General features: G+C 39.9%; 2 protein-coding genes across 3 annotated transcripts in view; one reads left to right on the top strand and one right to left on the bottom strand.

The window, feature by feature from the left end:
• The window catches only part of EML5 (EMAP like 5), a 138,059-nt gene extending 119,412 nt beyond the window's left edge, over window positions 1-18,647 (bottom strand). For both annotated transcript variants that reach the window (XM_080395102.1, XM_080395101.1), the window contains exon 1: window positions 10,979-18,647. The gene's annotated coding sequence lies outside the window, so the exon portion shown is untranslated. The remainder of the gene's footprint in view (window positions 1-10,978) is intronic.
• TTC8 (tetratricopeptide repeat domain 8) overlaps window positions 1,264-18,741 on the top strand; it is a 53,635-nt gene continuing 36,157 nt past the window's right edge. Inside the window, exons 1-2 of the mRNA XM_080395112.1 lie at window positions 1,264-10,612; window positions 18,655-18,684. Of these exons, the coding sequence (XP_080251238.1) occupies window positions 10,499-10,612; window positions 18,655-18,684 (144 nt within the window). The 5' untranslated portion in view covers window positions 1,264-10,498. The remainder of the gene's footprint in view (window positions 10,613-18,654; window positions 18,685-18,741) is intronic.

Below are 18,741 nucleotides of genomic sequence, written 5' to 3' on the forward strand. Positions count from 1 at the left end.
GAACACAATTACCTCAATTACTGAAAACCATATACTGGCTTCATTAGCTGTGACATCTTTACCAGAAGATCTTGTTTTAGGGTCTCTCCTGTAATGCGAAGTTCAACAGCTCTCTCTTCTGAAACTGAGAGGATTCCTACCATGACTTTAATGGCAAAAATCTCAGTCTAAGAATTTCCATTACAGCACATTTATTTTCCAAATAAATGCAAAAGCACTTCTACATTTAGTTCCAGATTTGAAGTTACTGTAGGAAAATTATGTTTAATATTAGTCTCAGAAGTTAGGCACTAACATTTGTATTCTTTCTTAAAATGTCTATCACAAACTTCAAAAATTGGCCCTAAAATCTGTGTTAGCACATGGGAACACATCGGTGAAAAAATTCTTCTTGGTCTATAAACAATGAAAAAACTGTGTTTCAGACTGCCAACAATCTGACACCAGAATACATTTTGAAGCCACTCAGTGAAGCATTCAGTTTCTTTCAGCAATGACATTGTGTTTACACAACATGGCTCTAGTCACCACACACGCACTTGGATCTAAACAGCTTTTTTCAGCTTGCATTTTATGTACAAGTACATGTGTACTGAAGTTATTCATCAAGGTGATTTGAAGAACTTAGATCAAGCACCAGCACTTGATATAACATATGACAACCTAAACAGGCTTAAATGAGGCCCATAAAGAGAGGCTGATTAAATTCCAATGCATTTTCTATCAATAGACTTATGATGAAAATCTGATTCCGAACTCTCAAAATCAATTGATTTCCACTGTTGACTAAACTAAACATAGAATGCAATTTATTTTAAACTCTGCTTATGTGACAGTTATCTATGGCTCCCTCTTATGATGTCATCAAAAACCTTTGAAGTAACACCTTGTTTGCATGCAGGGGTAATTTTTTTACCTGTTTTCAGTTTTTTCTTTACAACTAGGATAGGGTAGGATGATCAGCCCCAAATAATGTTGTTAATATTTGGGGGGGATGAATTAAAATTTCAGCTGGCTGATGCTAATTATTAGATTAAAAATTGCCAGGTCAAGATAACATCTTTTTACACAGTAGTTGACAAGCTTTTAAAAATATAATGCACAGTACCGACTTTGCAAAAGCTCTCAAAAAGCTTAGTTGTCAAAAGGAATCATGAAGGAACTTAGCCGTATGTCACTACATAAAGTCAACATGCAATAATGCAGGTTTATCAAATATGACATCATCTACCAGTGATAATATAAATACTCAATAGAATATTTAAACATTTTAAAAAGTAACAGTATTAACTCTCAATACTGAGAAACTTAAAAAACAGCATAGCACTATTAATCCAGCAGTGGAATGCAAACCTTGAAAAAAGGAACAGAGTAGATTTGTAGGGCACCTACATAATTTTTTGTGGGAACAGCTATATATCAAGTGATGATGCTGGAAAGGCTTTGTAATTAATACTGTAGACTGAGTGCCAAGAGTATTCTCTCTCCACCGCTTTCATGTTTATGTGTGTGTACATATTTATGTATGAGCAAACACATTTACAGCAAACTTTTCAGATATGACAGTTAACTTATTATCAGGGTTTCTACTTTGATATTTAGGAACCACTGCAAATAAGTGTGCTAGTTTAGCTGCTCTAAACTTGAAAAGAAAGAAAAGTGTCAAGCCCAGTTTTTTAAGCTGAGCATTCATTCGTCAGTGCAAAATTTTTTTGCAACCTGTCTTTAAATGGAAATAACATACCAGTCTGTTTCATAGACCACTGTTTTTTTTTGTAGTTGCATTGATTCCTGCTAGTGTAATGAACACCAATCTACATTCAGCGCAGCCAACAGAGCATCCGCATCAAACAAGAAATAGTGTCTCATATGAAACACTAAAGATAAGGAAGGTAACAATCTCACTTGAAAAACATCCTGTTCATCCTGTACAGTAAAAGAGGCGTGGATCTGATCACAAATATCACATTCAGTCCAGACGTTAATAGTATAAGGGACACCTAAAGCCATATGAATGTTAATGGCTTGGGACCTGAACAGTATTGCCACCTAAGTTCTGTTATCAGCCACTGGATGATCCCTTCTCAGCTAGACCATGGTTAGGATATCATTTATGATCAGCAAAAAGCAGCAGTATTCTTATTTGTGACAGCAATAGTTGCTATTGATGCATATTGTTGTCTTGGCTGGTCATAGAATGAAACCTGCAACTGTTACTACAAATTACTTTCCCTGATGCTAAATCTAAGCCTCAGCATGAAACTCTGCTCTTAATGCGATTTCATTTGCATGACCTCTCCTAATTTTCTACAGTCAGCAAGAATGGGGTTCTACAAGCAATTATTATGTGACCTGCACTTCAGATGGCAGGGTTCTTGCTGAAAATAGCATGTAAAGAGGGAACTTCCTCCTTGTGCTCTTCTGCCACGACTATGGGCCTTCACAGAAAGCAGCACTCAGAGTGGCCTCATCTGTAGTCCTGTTTGCATTCATTCAAAGCACACAAGACAAAACTTGCTCTTTGCTCTCAATTCTACCAACATCAAATGAATCTGAATCATTAGAATGAACCCTTTTTGCATGTTATCTTCCATGATGCCAGCTCTTGTTCAAAGGCAACCCAGAGATCTCTGGCTGAGGCCATCTGCAGGTAGACATGTAGTAACATCAACGTTCATTTTCAAACCCTTGTGAATTGTATTGAGCAGCAAATTACATCTTTCTTCTGTATTCTTACATCTTGAGATGAGTAACTGACAGAAGCAGAAATTTTAAGATATCAACAGAATTTTAAGAACTATTTTTAGGTTCTATTCCTGTTTTTATCAGAATAATGTGAATTCATGATGACTGAATTCATCATTCTGTCAAACAGACAGAAGAGGAATTAAACTGTCCCTTACTTCTAATTCCTGAATTTTCTATTTTTTGTTCAAATTAATTAAGGCAAGCTGCAAATTACCTAGGAGACAGTGATATCATCACAATAGTCCAGCTGTAAATAAAGCAGCACCACTGAATTTCCTGGCCTCTCACTGAAGATGAAAATAGTCTCTCACAACACACAAACTAAGGTCAGGTCACTTTTAATACAACAAACATGCATAGTTACACAAGACAAGCATGTGACCGTTCTTTCATAAACCCTGATGATTTCTATAGTTATATCACATACCTATTGATCCCCCAAGATAGCATTGACACCATGAACACAGAGGGATTCATTATGGTTGGAAGACATTAGAGTATTACACCCAAATTAACCACTTCTACTTAAAGTAACGGAAGGGACTAACCCCGAGACTACAAAACTTTTGAAAAAAGAATGCAGACAAGCCTATATTGCACTCAAGCCAAACAACTTCCACTTTTCATAATATAATGTATAAACACTACTTGTAACATTTCACACAGTGGAACCCGTCTTCCACCTAGACAATCTCTCCCAGGATGTCGCTGTTACTAAATTATGATTTTTTTTTCCATCAGTGTTAAACAGGACATTTATAGTTTGTTCTTCTCCCACAAATTAAGTACATCCGAGGTATGATCCCCCAAATTTATTTTGTCCCATCTTTCCACAGAATCGATTTTCCTCATTTTGGGAGAGTGTGTGAAAAGCAGATAGCTTTAGCAAGCTACTTAGTGTCTTAGCCCTGACCTGTGGGAAAGGACCTAAGCAGTTTCCACACACATTCAAAATTATTCTTTTCCCACACACTGTACACAGGTATGCCAGAAGTGATAATTCCTGAAGTATAACATGGATTTTTAAGCACGACTGATTTTACTGAAACCAATCACTAATTTCCCATAAGCCACTGAATAGCGGTCTTGTGATAAATAACACTTCCAGCTTTCAGATAGGGTGTCAGATATATCTTTGAATAAATGACATCACAAAGGAAATGCTCCAGAGATTAAAACTGCTCCTTAATACTTCATAGGTACTAATGTGAGAGTCTGAAAAATACCGTGTTCTCACTTTTGTGGGGGAGGGCCAGCATGTTCAGTCTCCCAAGCTGTGACTGTGCACTCCCAACAACAAAGGTCACCCATCTGAGGGCAACTGAGCATCATCTCATGTACTGCAGTGTGAGAAAACTCTGAGAAGCCAAACGGGCTCTCCAGGCTTCTGTCAGCCCAACACTGAATACAATTTGATGGCAGAGTCATTTTATTTACAGGCCAGTTGTGTAGCATGGCTATGTTTAGCAGACAAAAGACACTCATTTGCTGCCCAGTTGGCTGAATTCTTTTTAGATCTAGCATATACAGCTTAAATTACTATGATAACTCAGAAATCACCCATGGCTTACTTCATGCATAGAAAGGTGTACATACAAAGGACTAGCGTACAGAGTTGCAACCACTTGAAGCCCTAAGAACAAAAACCTTTGATGTAGAAAACTTTTGCAGGGACAAATTTCCACTGACCTTTGGCTCAGACTCACCCAGTCCAACTTCAAGATAGCCAATGGCTTTAGAAAAATGGGGTAAGTGGTACGCATATTCTCATATGCCATAGGATAATTAATCAGCACCACCAACCAGTCCTACAGTTAGTCCTAAACCATGATCAGGATTTGTTTATAACTTAAGTCAGCCAGGGAGTTTACACATCCTTTCAAGGACTTCTGTGTTCCTGCAAGTTTTCCTATGTAGTCTTATTTGACATATTCCTTAATGTGCTATTTACCATATACTGGCTTCCAAAATCCTGTTATCAGTGTTCCAGAAAGTTGGCAGCAAGTATTAGAAATACTTGCTGGGCTGCCCATCTAGCTTCTGTGCTGTATCTGAGAATTACACAAGTGTGCAAGGGTACCTCTACACATGCCAGAAATAAGTATTCAGATCCAGGTTTATTTGAAAATAAACATCGTAGGCAAATGGATGGTGACTTGCTCAGTTGAACAGGTATGAAACGTCCCAAATTTATATGTCACCTAACTTCAGCTGCAACAGATTACATCTTTTTCTTTCCCTGCAGGTAGTCTGGTCACAGGCCCTGAATCTAATTGCTGGCTGCTCGGATTTCATGCAGTTACTCTGGAGGGGTACTGCCATAAAGGGCTCTACAAAGCACACAGAGACAGGGACTTTGTGTGTCTTATTCAGTAAGTTAGAGTATTTCAGTAAGTTAGAGAAGTGGAATGTGGCTACCCACAGAGATTATTATTTGGAGGAAGTACTAGTCTCGTTAAAAGGTTCGAATCTGGGGATTTTGATAATCACGATAAATGACAGTCCCCATACTAAAAAGCTCAGAACACTCCACAAGAAGCGAAAGCCCACATTATCAGTGGAAAAGACTTCAAAGGTGACATGCATAGGATGATCCCCGTGCCAATACTAGAGGCAAGCCAGGATATAAGTGTGCCAAGAAAGCACACCAGTGGCACCCTTGGGCATTTGTCCTCACCTAGTAGCAGCAGCAGGCTGTGACAGACAGAACGCATTTTTATGCTTGCTACTGAGGTAGGACTGGACTCCAGGGATGCAAATAGTATCTACACCATGGGATTCGCCTTACTTGAAAGGCTGGACAGGTTGAATCACATGTAATTGTATGTCTAAGTGCTCTGCTCAGACAGAAATCTGTCAATATTGGATTGAGTCATCTTTGCAATGTTGCTCCAGGATCATGACGTAGTTTTTAGACAGCTGTTTCCAAGACCAAAACAGTGCCACAGTTTAGAGAATTGACATTCGCTAACATTTTATGAAGGACAAACACAGATATTCTCAGGCCTATATTCATCCTCTGAATAGTGCACGTAGAAAGGCAACACATGAGCAGGGACTTCTATGTACCATAACTGCTGACTTGGGTGCACACACATTTCTCTGTCCATCTTTGCTTTTTCCTAGCCTTATATGAACTTGTCTGTCTGGAGCACTTATCAGTGAAATGTTCAATGCACCCTGTGTAGCTTCTGGAACTCAGACAAAACTGTGATATGATCTGGAAGCAGGAGGAGACTGACTGTGTTTCTATTCTACATGCTGGTAGGTAGGCCATGAAAGTAAATGTTTTTATAAAAGCTAAGTATCCAGAACCACAGCTGCTTTACATTTGGAACTATAATAATCAAAGGTTCTTCCTCATGTAAGTATTGCTGAAAAATTATTAGATTCATCTTTCTTTGAACTTTGAGTTAAGGTACAGTTTTTTGATTCATGATTTTAGTTCTGAGTGTTCACATGGCCATGGGTGGATGAATTAGGCTTGCCAGGAGAATTCTTTGCAGCTTCATACCTTTGAATTAGATGCATATCATAATGTAGAAACTGAAAAAAACCCACTCCTTCTCCTATATGCAGCCAAACAGAGAGCAAAATCCCTTTCCACATTACAGCTTGAAAAGAAAGAAAAAGAATTTTCCTGTCATTCTCAAGACTGTAAAACCTAGTTGTAAAAAAGCTGAAGATTCATTTTGATCTAATTGCTGCCATAGGACAATATTACTTCAGCTTGATTACCAAATACAATAAATAAAAATTGCTCTGGGACCATCTTTCCCTTTCTTTTACTGAGAAGCCATATGACAGTATCTAAAAGGCTAACTTTGGAAGACTGTGACCTTTCTTGTTATAGGTAGAATCTTGGTGCTATAAAACTATGGCTGAAGTCCAGTAATATATGAATTACTGATTAAATATACAGCAATTCTTTTATATGAAAAGCATTCATTTTCTACCTCTCTTCCCAAGGCAGCTATTGGAAATGCTTACTGGTTTTCTTGCTTTCAGGGGCATCCTCCCATGACCAGGGACCATAGACTGGCAGCTCACATGACTCACAATTTGTTCCCCTTGATTTCTAGTCACACAGCCTCATCACATTTTTTTCTGCTGAAAAGCCACCAGCTTTCATCAGAGAGACTCCACGTTCACCCCCCATATAAAGCATACAGCTTCATGCCTCTTTCTGGGTCTCCACTGCTTTCTGCTAGAAAGCCAAGTCACCTTGATGATCCATTGTTTTCACCAGGAAACAGTTTCCTTGTCAAGCCAAACACCCTCAGGTGATCCACAGCACAGAGTAGTCGATGATATCTACAACTGATCTACTACTTGCTCACCTGAATGCATGGTTCCCATGTTGACAGAGTACTTGGAAACCTTAATCTGTTGTGTCTGCCCACAATCACTGCTTCCTTGTGTTTTGTTTTGATTCACTACCTCAAAATGAAAATAATTAAAAAGACTGTTATAATCAAACATTCTGAGCATCCTTTGACATTTAATTTACTTTGTAGTCTGGAAGTAGTCATTAAGATATTAAGGCTTAAAACAGGTGCTCACAGAGAAAAAATTACATGTAGCACTTTAATTATGAGGTTTTTAAGACAGAAGTGTTGCAATCAATACATTTAGGAGCTATGTCTCCTCTGTTTTCCTGTGTAGATAAATGGCATGTTTAACTGATGTGGTGGGCTGTTCACAAAAGAAAACTGCCTTCTAAAAACACCAAGCATAAAACATTCTGGCATTATTTGTTTCCAGTAAACCAGCCAACACCAGTTTGGTGTTTTAATCTAACAACTTTGTAAGAAATGTACTGACCTGAGAATACATCTCTACAAACCAAAAGTGCCATTCACATTATGTTCTATAAAAAAGTGGCAGCCCAGATGTGCTGAATTTCCTAATGCAGTAACTCACTCAACAAGCATGTAAAGCACTTAAAAACAGATCATGTCATAAATATATGCAAAAGTGGAGGAACTTCAAGTTAGTGTTTTTAATAAATCTTTAGGTTTTGACCAAAGTTCAGTCTGTCTGAACAGCACATCCCGCTCATTGTGCTAAGCCAGACCATAAAATACATGCTGAAGGATTTACCATTTGAAAGAATTTGTAAACAGAATGGGATAATATTGTACAGTTCAGTAGTTACTCAGTCACAGCAGTACAACTGCATACAGTATCACAGCAGACAGTCTGGACAGAGCAACAGGAAATACTGTTCACTCTTCTGAGCAACCTCAGGTATACTGTGTGTCTCCTTGTGCAAATCTCCTAAATATTTTGCGGGAATACACCACACGTGGACTCCTACAATGACTTAAAAAGAGAATGGATAGAGGCTATTGTGCTGTTTCCCTTCCACCCTCCTTAACTGCGGATGGCACGGGCCCCAGTAAAGACTTCACTCAGACCACTGCTCCCCTGTTATAGTGCATCGACCCTGGCTGGATGCCAGGTGCCCACCAAAGCCGCTCTATCGCTCCCCTCCTCAGCTGCACAGGGGAGAGAAAACATAACTAAAAGCTTGTAGGTTGAGACAGTGACAGGGAGAGATTGTTCACCAATTACTGTCACAGGCAAAACAGATTCAACCTGGAAAAATTAGCCTTATTACCAATCAAATCACAGTTGTATGATGAGAAATAAAAGCTAAATCTTAAAACACCTTCCCCCCACCTCTCTCTTCTTCCTGGGCTTCACTTTTAATTTTGTCTACCTCCTCCCCTCCAGGGGCACAGGGGGATGAGGAATGGGGGTTGCAGTCAGTTCATCACATGTAGTTTCTGACAGTCCTTCCTCCTCAGGGGGAGGACTCCTCACACTCTTCCCCTGCTCCAGCATGGGGTCCCTCCCATGGGAAACAGCTCTCCATGAACTTCAGTGTGGGTCCCTTCCACAGGATGCCGTTCTTCAGGAATGGAATGCTCCAGCATGAGCTCCCTGTGGGGTCACAAGTTTTGCCAGCAAACCTGCTGCAGTGTGGGCTCTGCTGCTTCACCATTAACCTGTATGGGCTGCAGGGGGACAGCCTGCCTCACCATGGTCTTCACCACGGGTTGCAGGAGAATCTTTGCTCTGGTGCCTGGAGCACCTCCTCCCTTTCTTCTGCACTGACCTTGGTGTCTGCAGAGTTGTTTCTCACATATTCTTACTCCTGTCTCTGGCTGCTGTTCTGCAGCAGGTTTCCACACCCATCTTAAACACGTTATCCCAGAGGTGCTACCACCATCGCTGATGGGCTCAGCCTTGGTCAGTAGCGGCTACATCTTGGAGCTGGCTGGCATTGGCCCTGCCTGACACAGGGAAAGCTTCTAGCAGCTTTTCACAGAAGCCACCCCTGTAGACACCTTGCTACTAAAACGTCGCCACGCAAACCCAATACTCTGGTGTACTCTCCATGGGACAACCAAAACCCAGACGTCTATAGCTGCTACTTCAGTTCAAGCCACTTAGTCCCATATTAGAAGAAGCTGTAGTCCTGGGACTGGCACTTCTGTTTCTCCACCTTTCCACCTGGCATTGATCTTGCTAGCCTGGATATCCATTTCATGGATCTTGGACAAACTGATAGTTTAGTTGAGACAGAAGGAGTAAACCAAGAATGATCTGTTAAAATGCCAATGACATGCTTTTAGCTATCCTGTTACTGTTCACCCATCAGATATTTTCACATCACAAATTCAATTATTTCTCCAAGCATCCCTGGAGATTTTTTTCTTCCTTTTACCTGGGCTGATGGTTGCAATCAGCATCTTACAATACATAAAAAGTAAAAGCAGTTGGATTCCAGCTTTTTCCATCTCTAAATATCTCAGTCTTATTGTTCCCCTACAAGAACTAATGAACTAAAGGAACTAATGGCGTCTGCAAGACTGAAAAGTGTTGTTTGCAGCAGTCTGTACTTTCCTCAGCCAGGACTCCCATGACTCTAAAGGACATTTTACTCGAATAAGGATTCAATGACTGTATCCTCTTGTTTAGGCATATATTCCAGTTCGAAATGGCCCTTCATAATCTTTGCACCAGTTTTACTACCTATTCAGCAGGGCAAGTCTCCTACTCATGCTTTCAGTCATTACCCTCATCATTGGCATTTTCTTTGAGCTTGCAGTTCCCATCAGAGACACAGAAGCTACACATTAAACAAACAACAACAAAAAAACCCCAACAACAACCAACCAACCAACCAACCAAAAAGGTAAGACCCACGCAGAGCAACAGGGGAAAGAGTAAGAGGCCAGTACACTGGCTTGGCAGTGGAATAAAAGTCTCAACAGACCAGGAAGAGGAGCAAAAGGTGGCCAAAAGGAAGGCATGTAAAAAAAAAAAAAAGTTTTGGATGTCCACAGAATGTTTAACCTCATTCCTGGCAACTGGGAGGCTGCAAATCATGGGACACAGGTAAAACCAGCGGAGTTATTTGACGGCTGCCGTTCCCAGCGTCACAGACCAGCCGCTGCTCTCGGTCATCCACGCACCAGCCCGCGGGAGGCTCCTGCGGGCAGGGTTCGGCCCAGGCGCGGTGCCGCAGCCCCTGGCTGGAGTCGGGCCGCGGCTGTCCGGGCCCGGCCGCAGGGCCCCGCGGAGGCCGGTCCCACGGGCCGCCCGGCGCCTCCCGGCGCGGCGCGCAGGCCCGGCCAGGCCGAGGCGGAGCCTGCCGGTCCCGCGGCAGCAGAGGGCCGCCCGCGCCCCGCCCCGGGCCGGGAGGCGCCGGGGCCCAGCTCGAGCTGCCGCCGGCGGGATGGGGCTGGAGCTGGAGCCGCTCTTCCAGGCCTGGAGCTGCTTCAGGCGGAGGAAGTTCCGGCAGTGCTCGGATCTCTGCGCGCAGCTGCTGGAGGGGCCGCCCGGCGGACAGGTAGCGCGGGCCGGGCTGGGAGGCCGCGGGCCCGGCCGGCCGTGGCGGGAGGCGGTGGCGTCGCTCGGCGGCGGCCCGGCCCGGCCCGGCCGCCCGACGGGGCGAGCACACGGGACTGCCCCGCTGCCTGTTGCTCCGCCGGCGCGGCGCGGCGTGATACGCCACCAGCGGCCCGGGAGGCCCGGGCCGGGCCGCATCTTCTCACCGGGCTCCCTGCGCCCCTCCTGACCGCGGTCCGGGGGCAGCTCCTCACGGCCCGGCAGCCCCCGCCCCGCCGGGGGAGCGCGGCGGGTACCCGGTGCCGCCGCGGGTGCAGCCGGGACAGCGGCGGGGGCCGGCCTCCCCGCAGCAGGAGCGTTACCTCACCTGAGATCTGTGGAGTGAAAGGAGGAAAAGCCAGGAGCGAATAACCATCAGGGCTGTCTGCCGCTGCTGGTTGTGCGCAGGTGTTCAGTGTCACAGGGGCTGTGTGGGCTGAACCGCCAAGGCCGAGAAACGCCCGCTTTGGCTGTGCCCCTGCACGGGGCTACCCGGGACCGGAGGCGTTCCCCTGCCTCTCTGCTCGTTCTCCGGCTGCAAAGCCTGCAGGAGTGTTGGCCATGTATTATTGTTCAATACCTACGTATTTTCTCACACTTTTCTTAGAAGTATGGGTTTGGGAATATTGTTTCTGAATTAATATTTGTATGCATGTAAACGTTTTTACTGCTATATTTGGAAAACAGTAATTGAATGGATTTTATCTTCACCATAAATACTTTACAGTAAATTAGTATTTCAAAGCATCCTATAGCTACATATTTTAAGAATCTTCAAGTCAGTTCTTTTCACAAAAGAATCAAAGCAAGCGGCACAGTCACACAATTGTGTATATGCAAAGCACAATAATTGTTTAAACTGGTTCAAAATAGATATTTAAAAGATGCTTTTGTTTATGTTATATGCTCTAAGGCACTAATGAGCGATCAGCCGAAAAATTTTTAGCAGATAAGACGTTCCAAGAAAATTGGTCCTGGACACTAAATGGGATTGAGTATTAGTTCTATGTAAGTCCTGGTTCATTTATGTGTATTTACATTATTGGGTCTTGATACATGTAACTTTGCATATGGAAGTACAGCACTTGGTTTGTGATAGAAGCTTTTGAGACAGATAATAACAGTAAATATGAGTTGTAAACGTCATAGTGCTCTGTTGCTCTTCATTAATAATTTTTTTAATTAGTAAAATGTTTTCTAGTCAATGATCTCAACATAATAATATAAAGACAACTGCTTTGCTGCTGTGGGCTGGAGCTCAAGTATAAAACTGTTTTGTTACACTGGGCAACTCCAGACTTCTGCTGGGCAGTTTCCAGTTGCAATGGGGAACTTGTTGAAGTGGGGTAAGGAGTAGGTGGTGTACAAGGCTGGGAAAACAGTTTGGGAGGAAAATAGCGAAACAGCAATGAGAGTATGGAGATTCCATTTGGTTTTCCTAATTTCTTCTAAATATTGACCACACATGCTACAAACAGTATATAAATTGAATCGTTTTCTTCGATAAAGCTGCACATTCTGCTTAGAGAACCCAGACCTTACATACCAGCACTATGAGAGTTTTTCCAAATACTATATAAAGTTGGAACAAAAATTGATCACTTAATTTAATCTTTGAAGTGATCATGCCAGCCTGTAAGCTTCATCTTATAAAAATGAAAGAGTGAAACTGTTTAAGATAATTATGCTTTGAGAAACAGTGGATGATGGGTATATGAATGGTGTCTACACTACATCAAATCACAAGCTCTTAGAGGAGGTCCTATATGAAGTCTCTGACTTTTAAGGTCAAGTTTTATCAGTGTTTTGAAAAGAGTTCCAGGTCATGGTTGCCTGAAAAGGACTGGACTTTATAACTTCAGTACATTTGTTTCAGAACTATATTCCTGTTCTCAGTTTTATTGGAAAAAGGTACCCTTCTGCAGCAGCGTATTTCAAACCTACCTGAAAGTTTAGATGGAAAAGAAATGTCTTTGCTTTCTGTAGAAGCAGTCTTGAAATATTTGGGTCTTGCCCTGTGTAATCTCCTTGAGGAAGCCTTATTAAGAGCTCTTTTTAAGCAGGAATTAATGACTTTTAAAAGTAATAAAAAATTATCTACTTCAGCTTGGAAAATATCAGTCTTCCTCTTCAATCCTTTAAAAGAGCATGGAACGATGTTTCAGTCTTTCTTTGAAACGACTTCATAGAGCAGTGTTCAAGTAAAGCACATTGCCAGTTTGCAGACACCAGCAAGTGGGTTTTCCTCTAAGTACTTTATATAAGTGAAGTTTAGAGGTTTTTTTAAAAACAAAATAAATGGAAAGGTGGTTATTAAGTGGCAATTCAGCATGATTCTTCAGAAGGATCATGGAGTATACTGTACTTTATAGTGTATAATGTAACGGTGACACAATTTTCTTCCATCATTCCTCTCTTAGTCCAGACAAAGAGCCCAGCTCCTGGCAGAGAAGATGTAGCATTATTTATACCACCTGTTTATTTTGATACAGCAGGTTGGAGAAACCAGAATATTGGTTAGATAAGTTTCAAGACTGCAACTTGAACCAAACTCAAATTAACTCAACACACAAAATCTTACATGTGAAATCTGTTAAACAATTTCTAATTATCTTACAAACTATTTTGAACCTACTTAATACAACAGAACAAAAAAGGAAATCGTATTTGTGTATTGCAGCATGTATACTTTGCATTTAATGGAAACATTTTTATAAAACTTTCGAAAGATACTAAACTCCAAGGCTGAACGCTAGGTAATTGGAACTGAAATAAGTGATGTGCATTGCTTAATTCTCCTGGTGTGCCTAGTCTAATACTATTTTACATTATTCTGTATTTATTCTAATGGTAGCGTATCAGTTACTACAGTTGAGAGTACTAGAAAAGTGATCTAAGATTACTTTTTTAAAAAAGTTAATTAAGAGTCCAAGACCATTCTCAGGCAGATTGGCTGTTAATACCTGGAGTCTGTTACTTGTGAAGGTGGCATGTTAATGAAATCAGTGGTTCTAAATATTTTGATTGAACTTTTTTTTCTGTCTTCTTCAGCTGCCTACCAGAAAATGGTGCTGTCTTCCATCTGTGACTTACATTAGTAGTATTTTCATATGATCTGGAGAAATATCTAAAATTAAGTATAATTTTTGGTACCTAACCCATGCGTTATGCTTAAAAAGCACACGGCAATTTTAAAACATTTAATGGTCAAACCCTTAATGGGAGCACTTCTGCAGATCAGGCCCAAGATATGTCATGTTTGATTCCAGGAAGGCAAACAGATGAATGACAAGACTGAGGGAAAGTTTGGATTAAGTGAGCTGCTGTGCAGCACAAGGGAATATTCAACTGCTGTAATCACTGTGCCATCTGTTCTCATCCTCTTGTCCCATATTCTGCTAAGCATGTGCCTCTCAACCCTGCAACTAGGGAGAGAAGGATCTTAAAAGAACAGTAGCCTTGGTCACTGTTCAGGGACTCACTTCTCTGAACAGTGTGCGTTAGGATGTGACATAAACAAAGCCACAGGAGATGGTATCTTTTTAAAGAGATTCTCAGGAATGATTGAGTTAAACTGTGACTGTTACAGGTCAGAACTTTTTCATGCTCAGGTAACTAGCCTTCTCCCTTCTAAGACATGTAATGTAACAGTAACTAAAGGAAGAGACTGAAAGTGCATAATCTGGGAGTATTTTCATACCTGAAAGAGATGATTTTGCTTGTCTGAAAGCCTGTCCATTTTTCCCAGCTGTCAGCTGGTCTGCTAACTGATGGCACCACTCCTGTTCCATTGCATCCACAACGCTGTCACAAAACTATGGGCAGCTGAAATCAGCTTTCTACATTAGCCTTAAAGTAAGCATTTTTGCCAGTCACACTTAATAAAGGTAATAAGATTTCTGGACCAGTACTTCTTGATATATCTCTTAATTTACCACTCTCTGTACATATAGCGTAGTATTCAGATTATGTTTTCATCACAAATGTAATGATATTTAAGAAGTTCTTTAAGAAAATGGTAAAAGATTATCTGGAAGTCTCAAAAATAACTTTATTGATAATTCAATCAATAGTTACATATATTTAGAAACTAACTTAATTGGTGTATAACTCTTTTTGTATTCTGTCAGCAGATGCAATAAGCCCCAGGAGGTTTTTAAGGAGCAGTGTTGACCTTTTAGCCAACTGAGCATGAGTCAGGAATTTTCTTATGTAGCAGTATCAGGTGCTATGCTGTTACAAACTTGAATTCATAAAGAACACATTTTAAAATCAATTATGTTTTCCTGAAGAGTTTTTAGTGAATGTAATGTGCTGAACATTTTGATAGAAGAACAATTTAACTATTGTTAACTTATTTACATATTTAACTATTAAATTTACATTTTAAAAGTTTAACATATTTAACTATTAAAAAATCTAACTACTGAGTTAGATTTTTATGGAAGACTGAAATTATTTTTTCTTTAAAATGTCCTGCGCATTTCTTCAATTAAGAATTAGGAATATCAATTTTATTGATGGAATTTACTTCTGTGTTGACAATCTTGTCTCAGGATAGATACTTTTCTAGGACTAGCATTTGGGCACACAAATGCATAAAGCACTGATGTTCAGTTTAATTATTTCCTATTGTAAGTAAACAGGCGTTGTCTTCTACGTTTATAGTAATAGCATGACCTAGAGGAAATACAATCCAGGGCTGTCTCTGTTGATGATCCTGATTAGTTACCTAATCTGATTACTCTTCTTTGTGTTCCATATGTCAGATTCAAGGCAATAACCAGCACTGATTTATGAGACCTGCTGTAGTTTAATGATAAAATTAAAAATTGCCTAATTAATTAATTAATAGACAGACAGTGGATGGCCTGCCTTTAACTTGATTAATGTTCTAGCATGAGCATTTGCTTTTGTTCATTCATCCTTTCCTCTCCCACAGTGAAATTTCAGCTACTGTTACTTGCACACTGGTTTTAGTAAGGTCATAATAAAGTTCTCATGGATATGTTCATGTACATGGAACTTGATTTGAAAAAGCATCTTCAACTGAAATCAGTTACTCATTCAAGAGACTAATGATTTAAGTTTGTGCATCAAAATTAGTAATATGTATAGTGAAGTCATTGTTCCTGGGTAATGTTTTTTCTGTGTTTCTGCTCTTATTATCTGAAGAGCATTTTCAGACTATACTTATTTTAGTATTATGCATGTATTAAGCCATACTTACCTGAAATTAATTATAGAATGAAGCTTTTTTAAGAATATTTTATGTTATTTTGTTTCATTCTGTTTTGTAGGCTATAAGCATCAGAAGACTTATTTTTTCTAAATATTTTTTGTCTTCAAATAAACTGACTTTACACATTAACTTTAATTTTAAAATGCCCTCAGTGGATTTAGAGATCTGGGTTAAATCCTTCCTTCATTGCTTTTACAATCTTATTAATTTCAAAGGAGCTTTATACGTGTAAATGAAGAATAAATTTGACCTTTTGTTTTGAGAAACAAGCTTACAGGGCAATGCTATTTGTTAATCCTCTCAAAGAAATCTTTATTCGGAATCTAGTTCCAGTGGATTACTTGCATGAGTAGCAACTGCTAGATCCACCCATGCTAAAATAGATCATATTTTAATGTTAGTTTTTGTTGTTCCAGTCTTGTGTTTAATGGGAGGGTTCTATCACCTCTTTAGGGTTATTTAAAATCTTAAATTACTTGTCAAATTCTGAAATGATATATTAGGATGTATGAACAATGCATACTATCACCTACCATTATGAGAGCGCAATGTTTTTAGTAAGTATTATTGGTCAACTACTTTTTTTCCAAAGTGATGAGGGTTGTTATTTCTGAAATTTTTAGTAATATGAATGCTCCTACATAAGCAAATTTGTTTTATTTTTAGATTATTTTTTAAACTAATGCACAGTGCCTGAAGTAAGATACACATCTGTAACATCAAGGCAAGTGTTGATGTAATAGTCCTAACCTTGTCCTCATTAGTTACTGTAGCACATATGGTATGGAAGATCACCTACTGCTCTTAAACCGTTTTCCAGTACACCATATGTGCTGGAACACTCGGACACAATGGGTGAATAAAATGCAAGCTGAAATATCTCAGTGTCCTTTATTACTTATTTAAGCTAGAACAGTTTAATTTTTAGAAGACTAATACTATAAATAAAACAACATATTAAAAGAACTTGGAGCTTATTTAATCATACATCTAAAATAAAAAAGGCAGTTTCAGTGCCTATGTCAAGCCCAGGTACATCACAGACAGCTGAAATTAACATTTACTTCCACAGAATACTCAGTTTATAAGCTGTGTTATGCATTCAAACACCAGTGAACGAGTTTGTGATTCCAAATATGATCCTTAAAAGGCCAGAGAAATTCCAGTACACTGCAAAAGGAAGATGTGGGAGCATCATCAGGCTTCAGGTCCCAGCAGTCATGGAATTTACTGAGTAAAGATGCTCAGATTGAAAGAAGTAACTATGTCTCACACTGTAGATGAAAAGAGCAAGCTTGACCTTACCATTCTGTTGGTGAAGCATGAGCCAACAATGTCCCTGGGCTGCAAAGGAAGCTAATGGCATGCTGGCAGTGCTTCGGCTTGGAGAAGGCTTTGGTGTGGTCTGATAGCAGCCTTCTAATACATACAGGGGAGTTATCGAGAAGATGGAGCTAGGCCCCTCACAGTGGTGCGTGGAGTGAAAGACAGTGAACGTAAATAGAAATGAAGGAGGCTTTGGCTTGATATAAGGAAGAACGTTCTTCTGTAAGAACAGTCAGGCAGTGGAGCAGGTTGTACAGGGGCATTGTGCAGTCTCTGTCCTTGGAAGTTTTCAGGACCCGACTGGACAGAGCTCTGAGCAACCTCAACTGACCTCATAGCTGACCTTGCTTGGAGCAGGGCTTTGGACTAGAGACCTCCCGAATACCCTTTCTAGCCTGAATTACTCTAAGGTTCTATATTCAATCTAATGTAGCTGGCTTAACTGGTAGATTTACAGAAGGCCAGATATGTAAGAAATTTTCCACTACCTCCAGGAACAGAAAAGATCTGACTCTACAAAAGACTAATAGTGATTTAGAGAAAGTAACATCTAGCTCCTACCTTCCTTGTCTTTCCCCCTAAAGCTAATATGTTAGAGAGGAAAAATTCCTCCCCAGTCCTTGGAAGTGAGCAGTAGAATCCCTGAAGGATAGTTTAAAAATTATATAAACTTGATAATTATACAACAAATGATGATAAACCTATATTTTCTGTTGTTAGTATTTACTCACTTTTACCTCAAGTTTTCAAGCAGATGCAAGTTCCTGCTTTTTGGCTTGTACATTGGATAGTTTTCCTTTAGTTTATTGGATGGTGCAATAAGCCATTAGTTTGATGTTTATTCACTTACAGCATTACTGTCCAGAATACAATAAATACATAATTTCCATAATAAAAGTAAAAAAAAAAAAACCCAGCATGTGCAGAAATTGTCTTTTATGTACTTCAGTGATGTCAGTGAGATCACCATTAGCAGCTAACAAAAATGCACAAAGATGGATTTTATTACACAGGCATTCTGAACCCTGTGGCCTAATAACCTGATGAACTTCTGAGAGATTTGCTTACATCTTCTGAGTTTTTCTGTTCTTTTCTTTTTTTTTTTTTTTTAAATGTACCATTTTTCGGTTTAATAACTCTGTAATGCTAATCTGCAGTTTGGCCAACATGATCCAGTAGAAGCAAGAACACAGAAGTTACCTGAAAAATGTACTTACTGCAAATCTCCTTTCATTGTGTAAAACACTTGATTAGCTTCATAAGGTGTGTAAGTTGAGGTAATGTAATAAAATGGAAGTTTGGATATATGTGTCAGAAATAAAATGTTTGTGCAAAATGAGGTGGTCACAGAGTATAATTCCTTTTTTTTTTTTTTTTTTGGTTCTTTTTATTGTTTGGCATTTCCATTCCTCAATTTCTTTTTCCTTTCTTTTCAGGAAGCTGATTCTGAATACTCTGTTTTTCAGGTAAAATTATTTTCATAAATACAATTACTAGATACAGTCATTCGGAAGAATCTCTGA

The sequence above is a fragment of the Falco punctatus genome, assembly GCF_963210335.1.
Source record: "Falco punctatus genome assembly, chromosome: 7".
NCBI lineage: Eukaryota > Metazoa > Chordata > Aves > Falconiformes > Falconidae > Falco > Falco punctatus.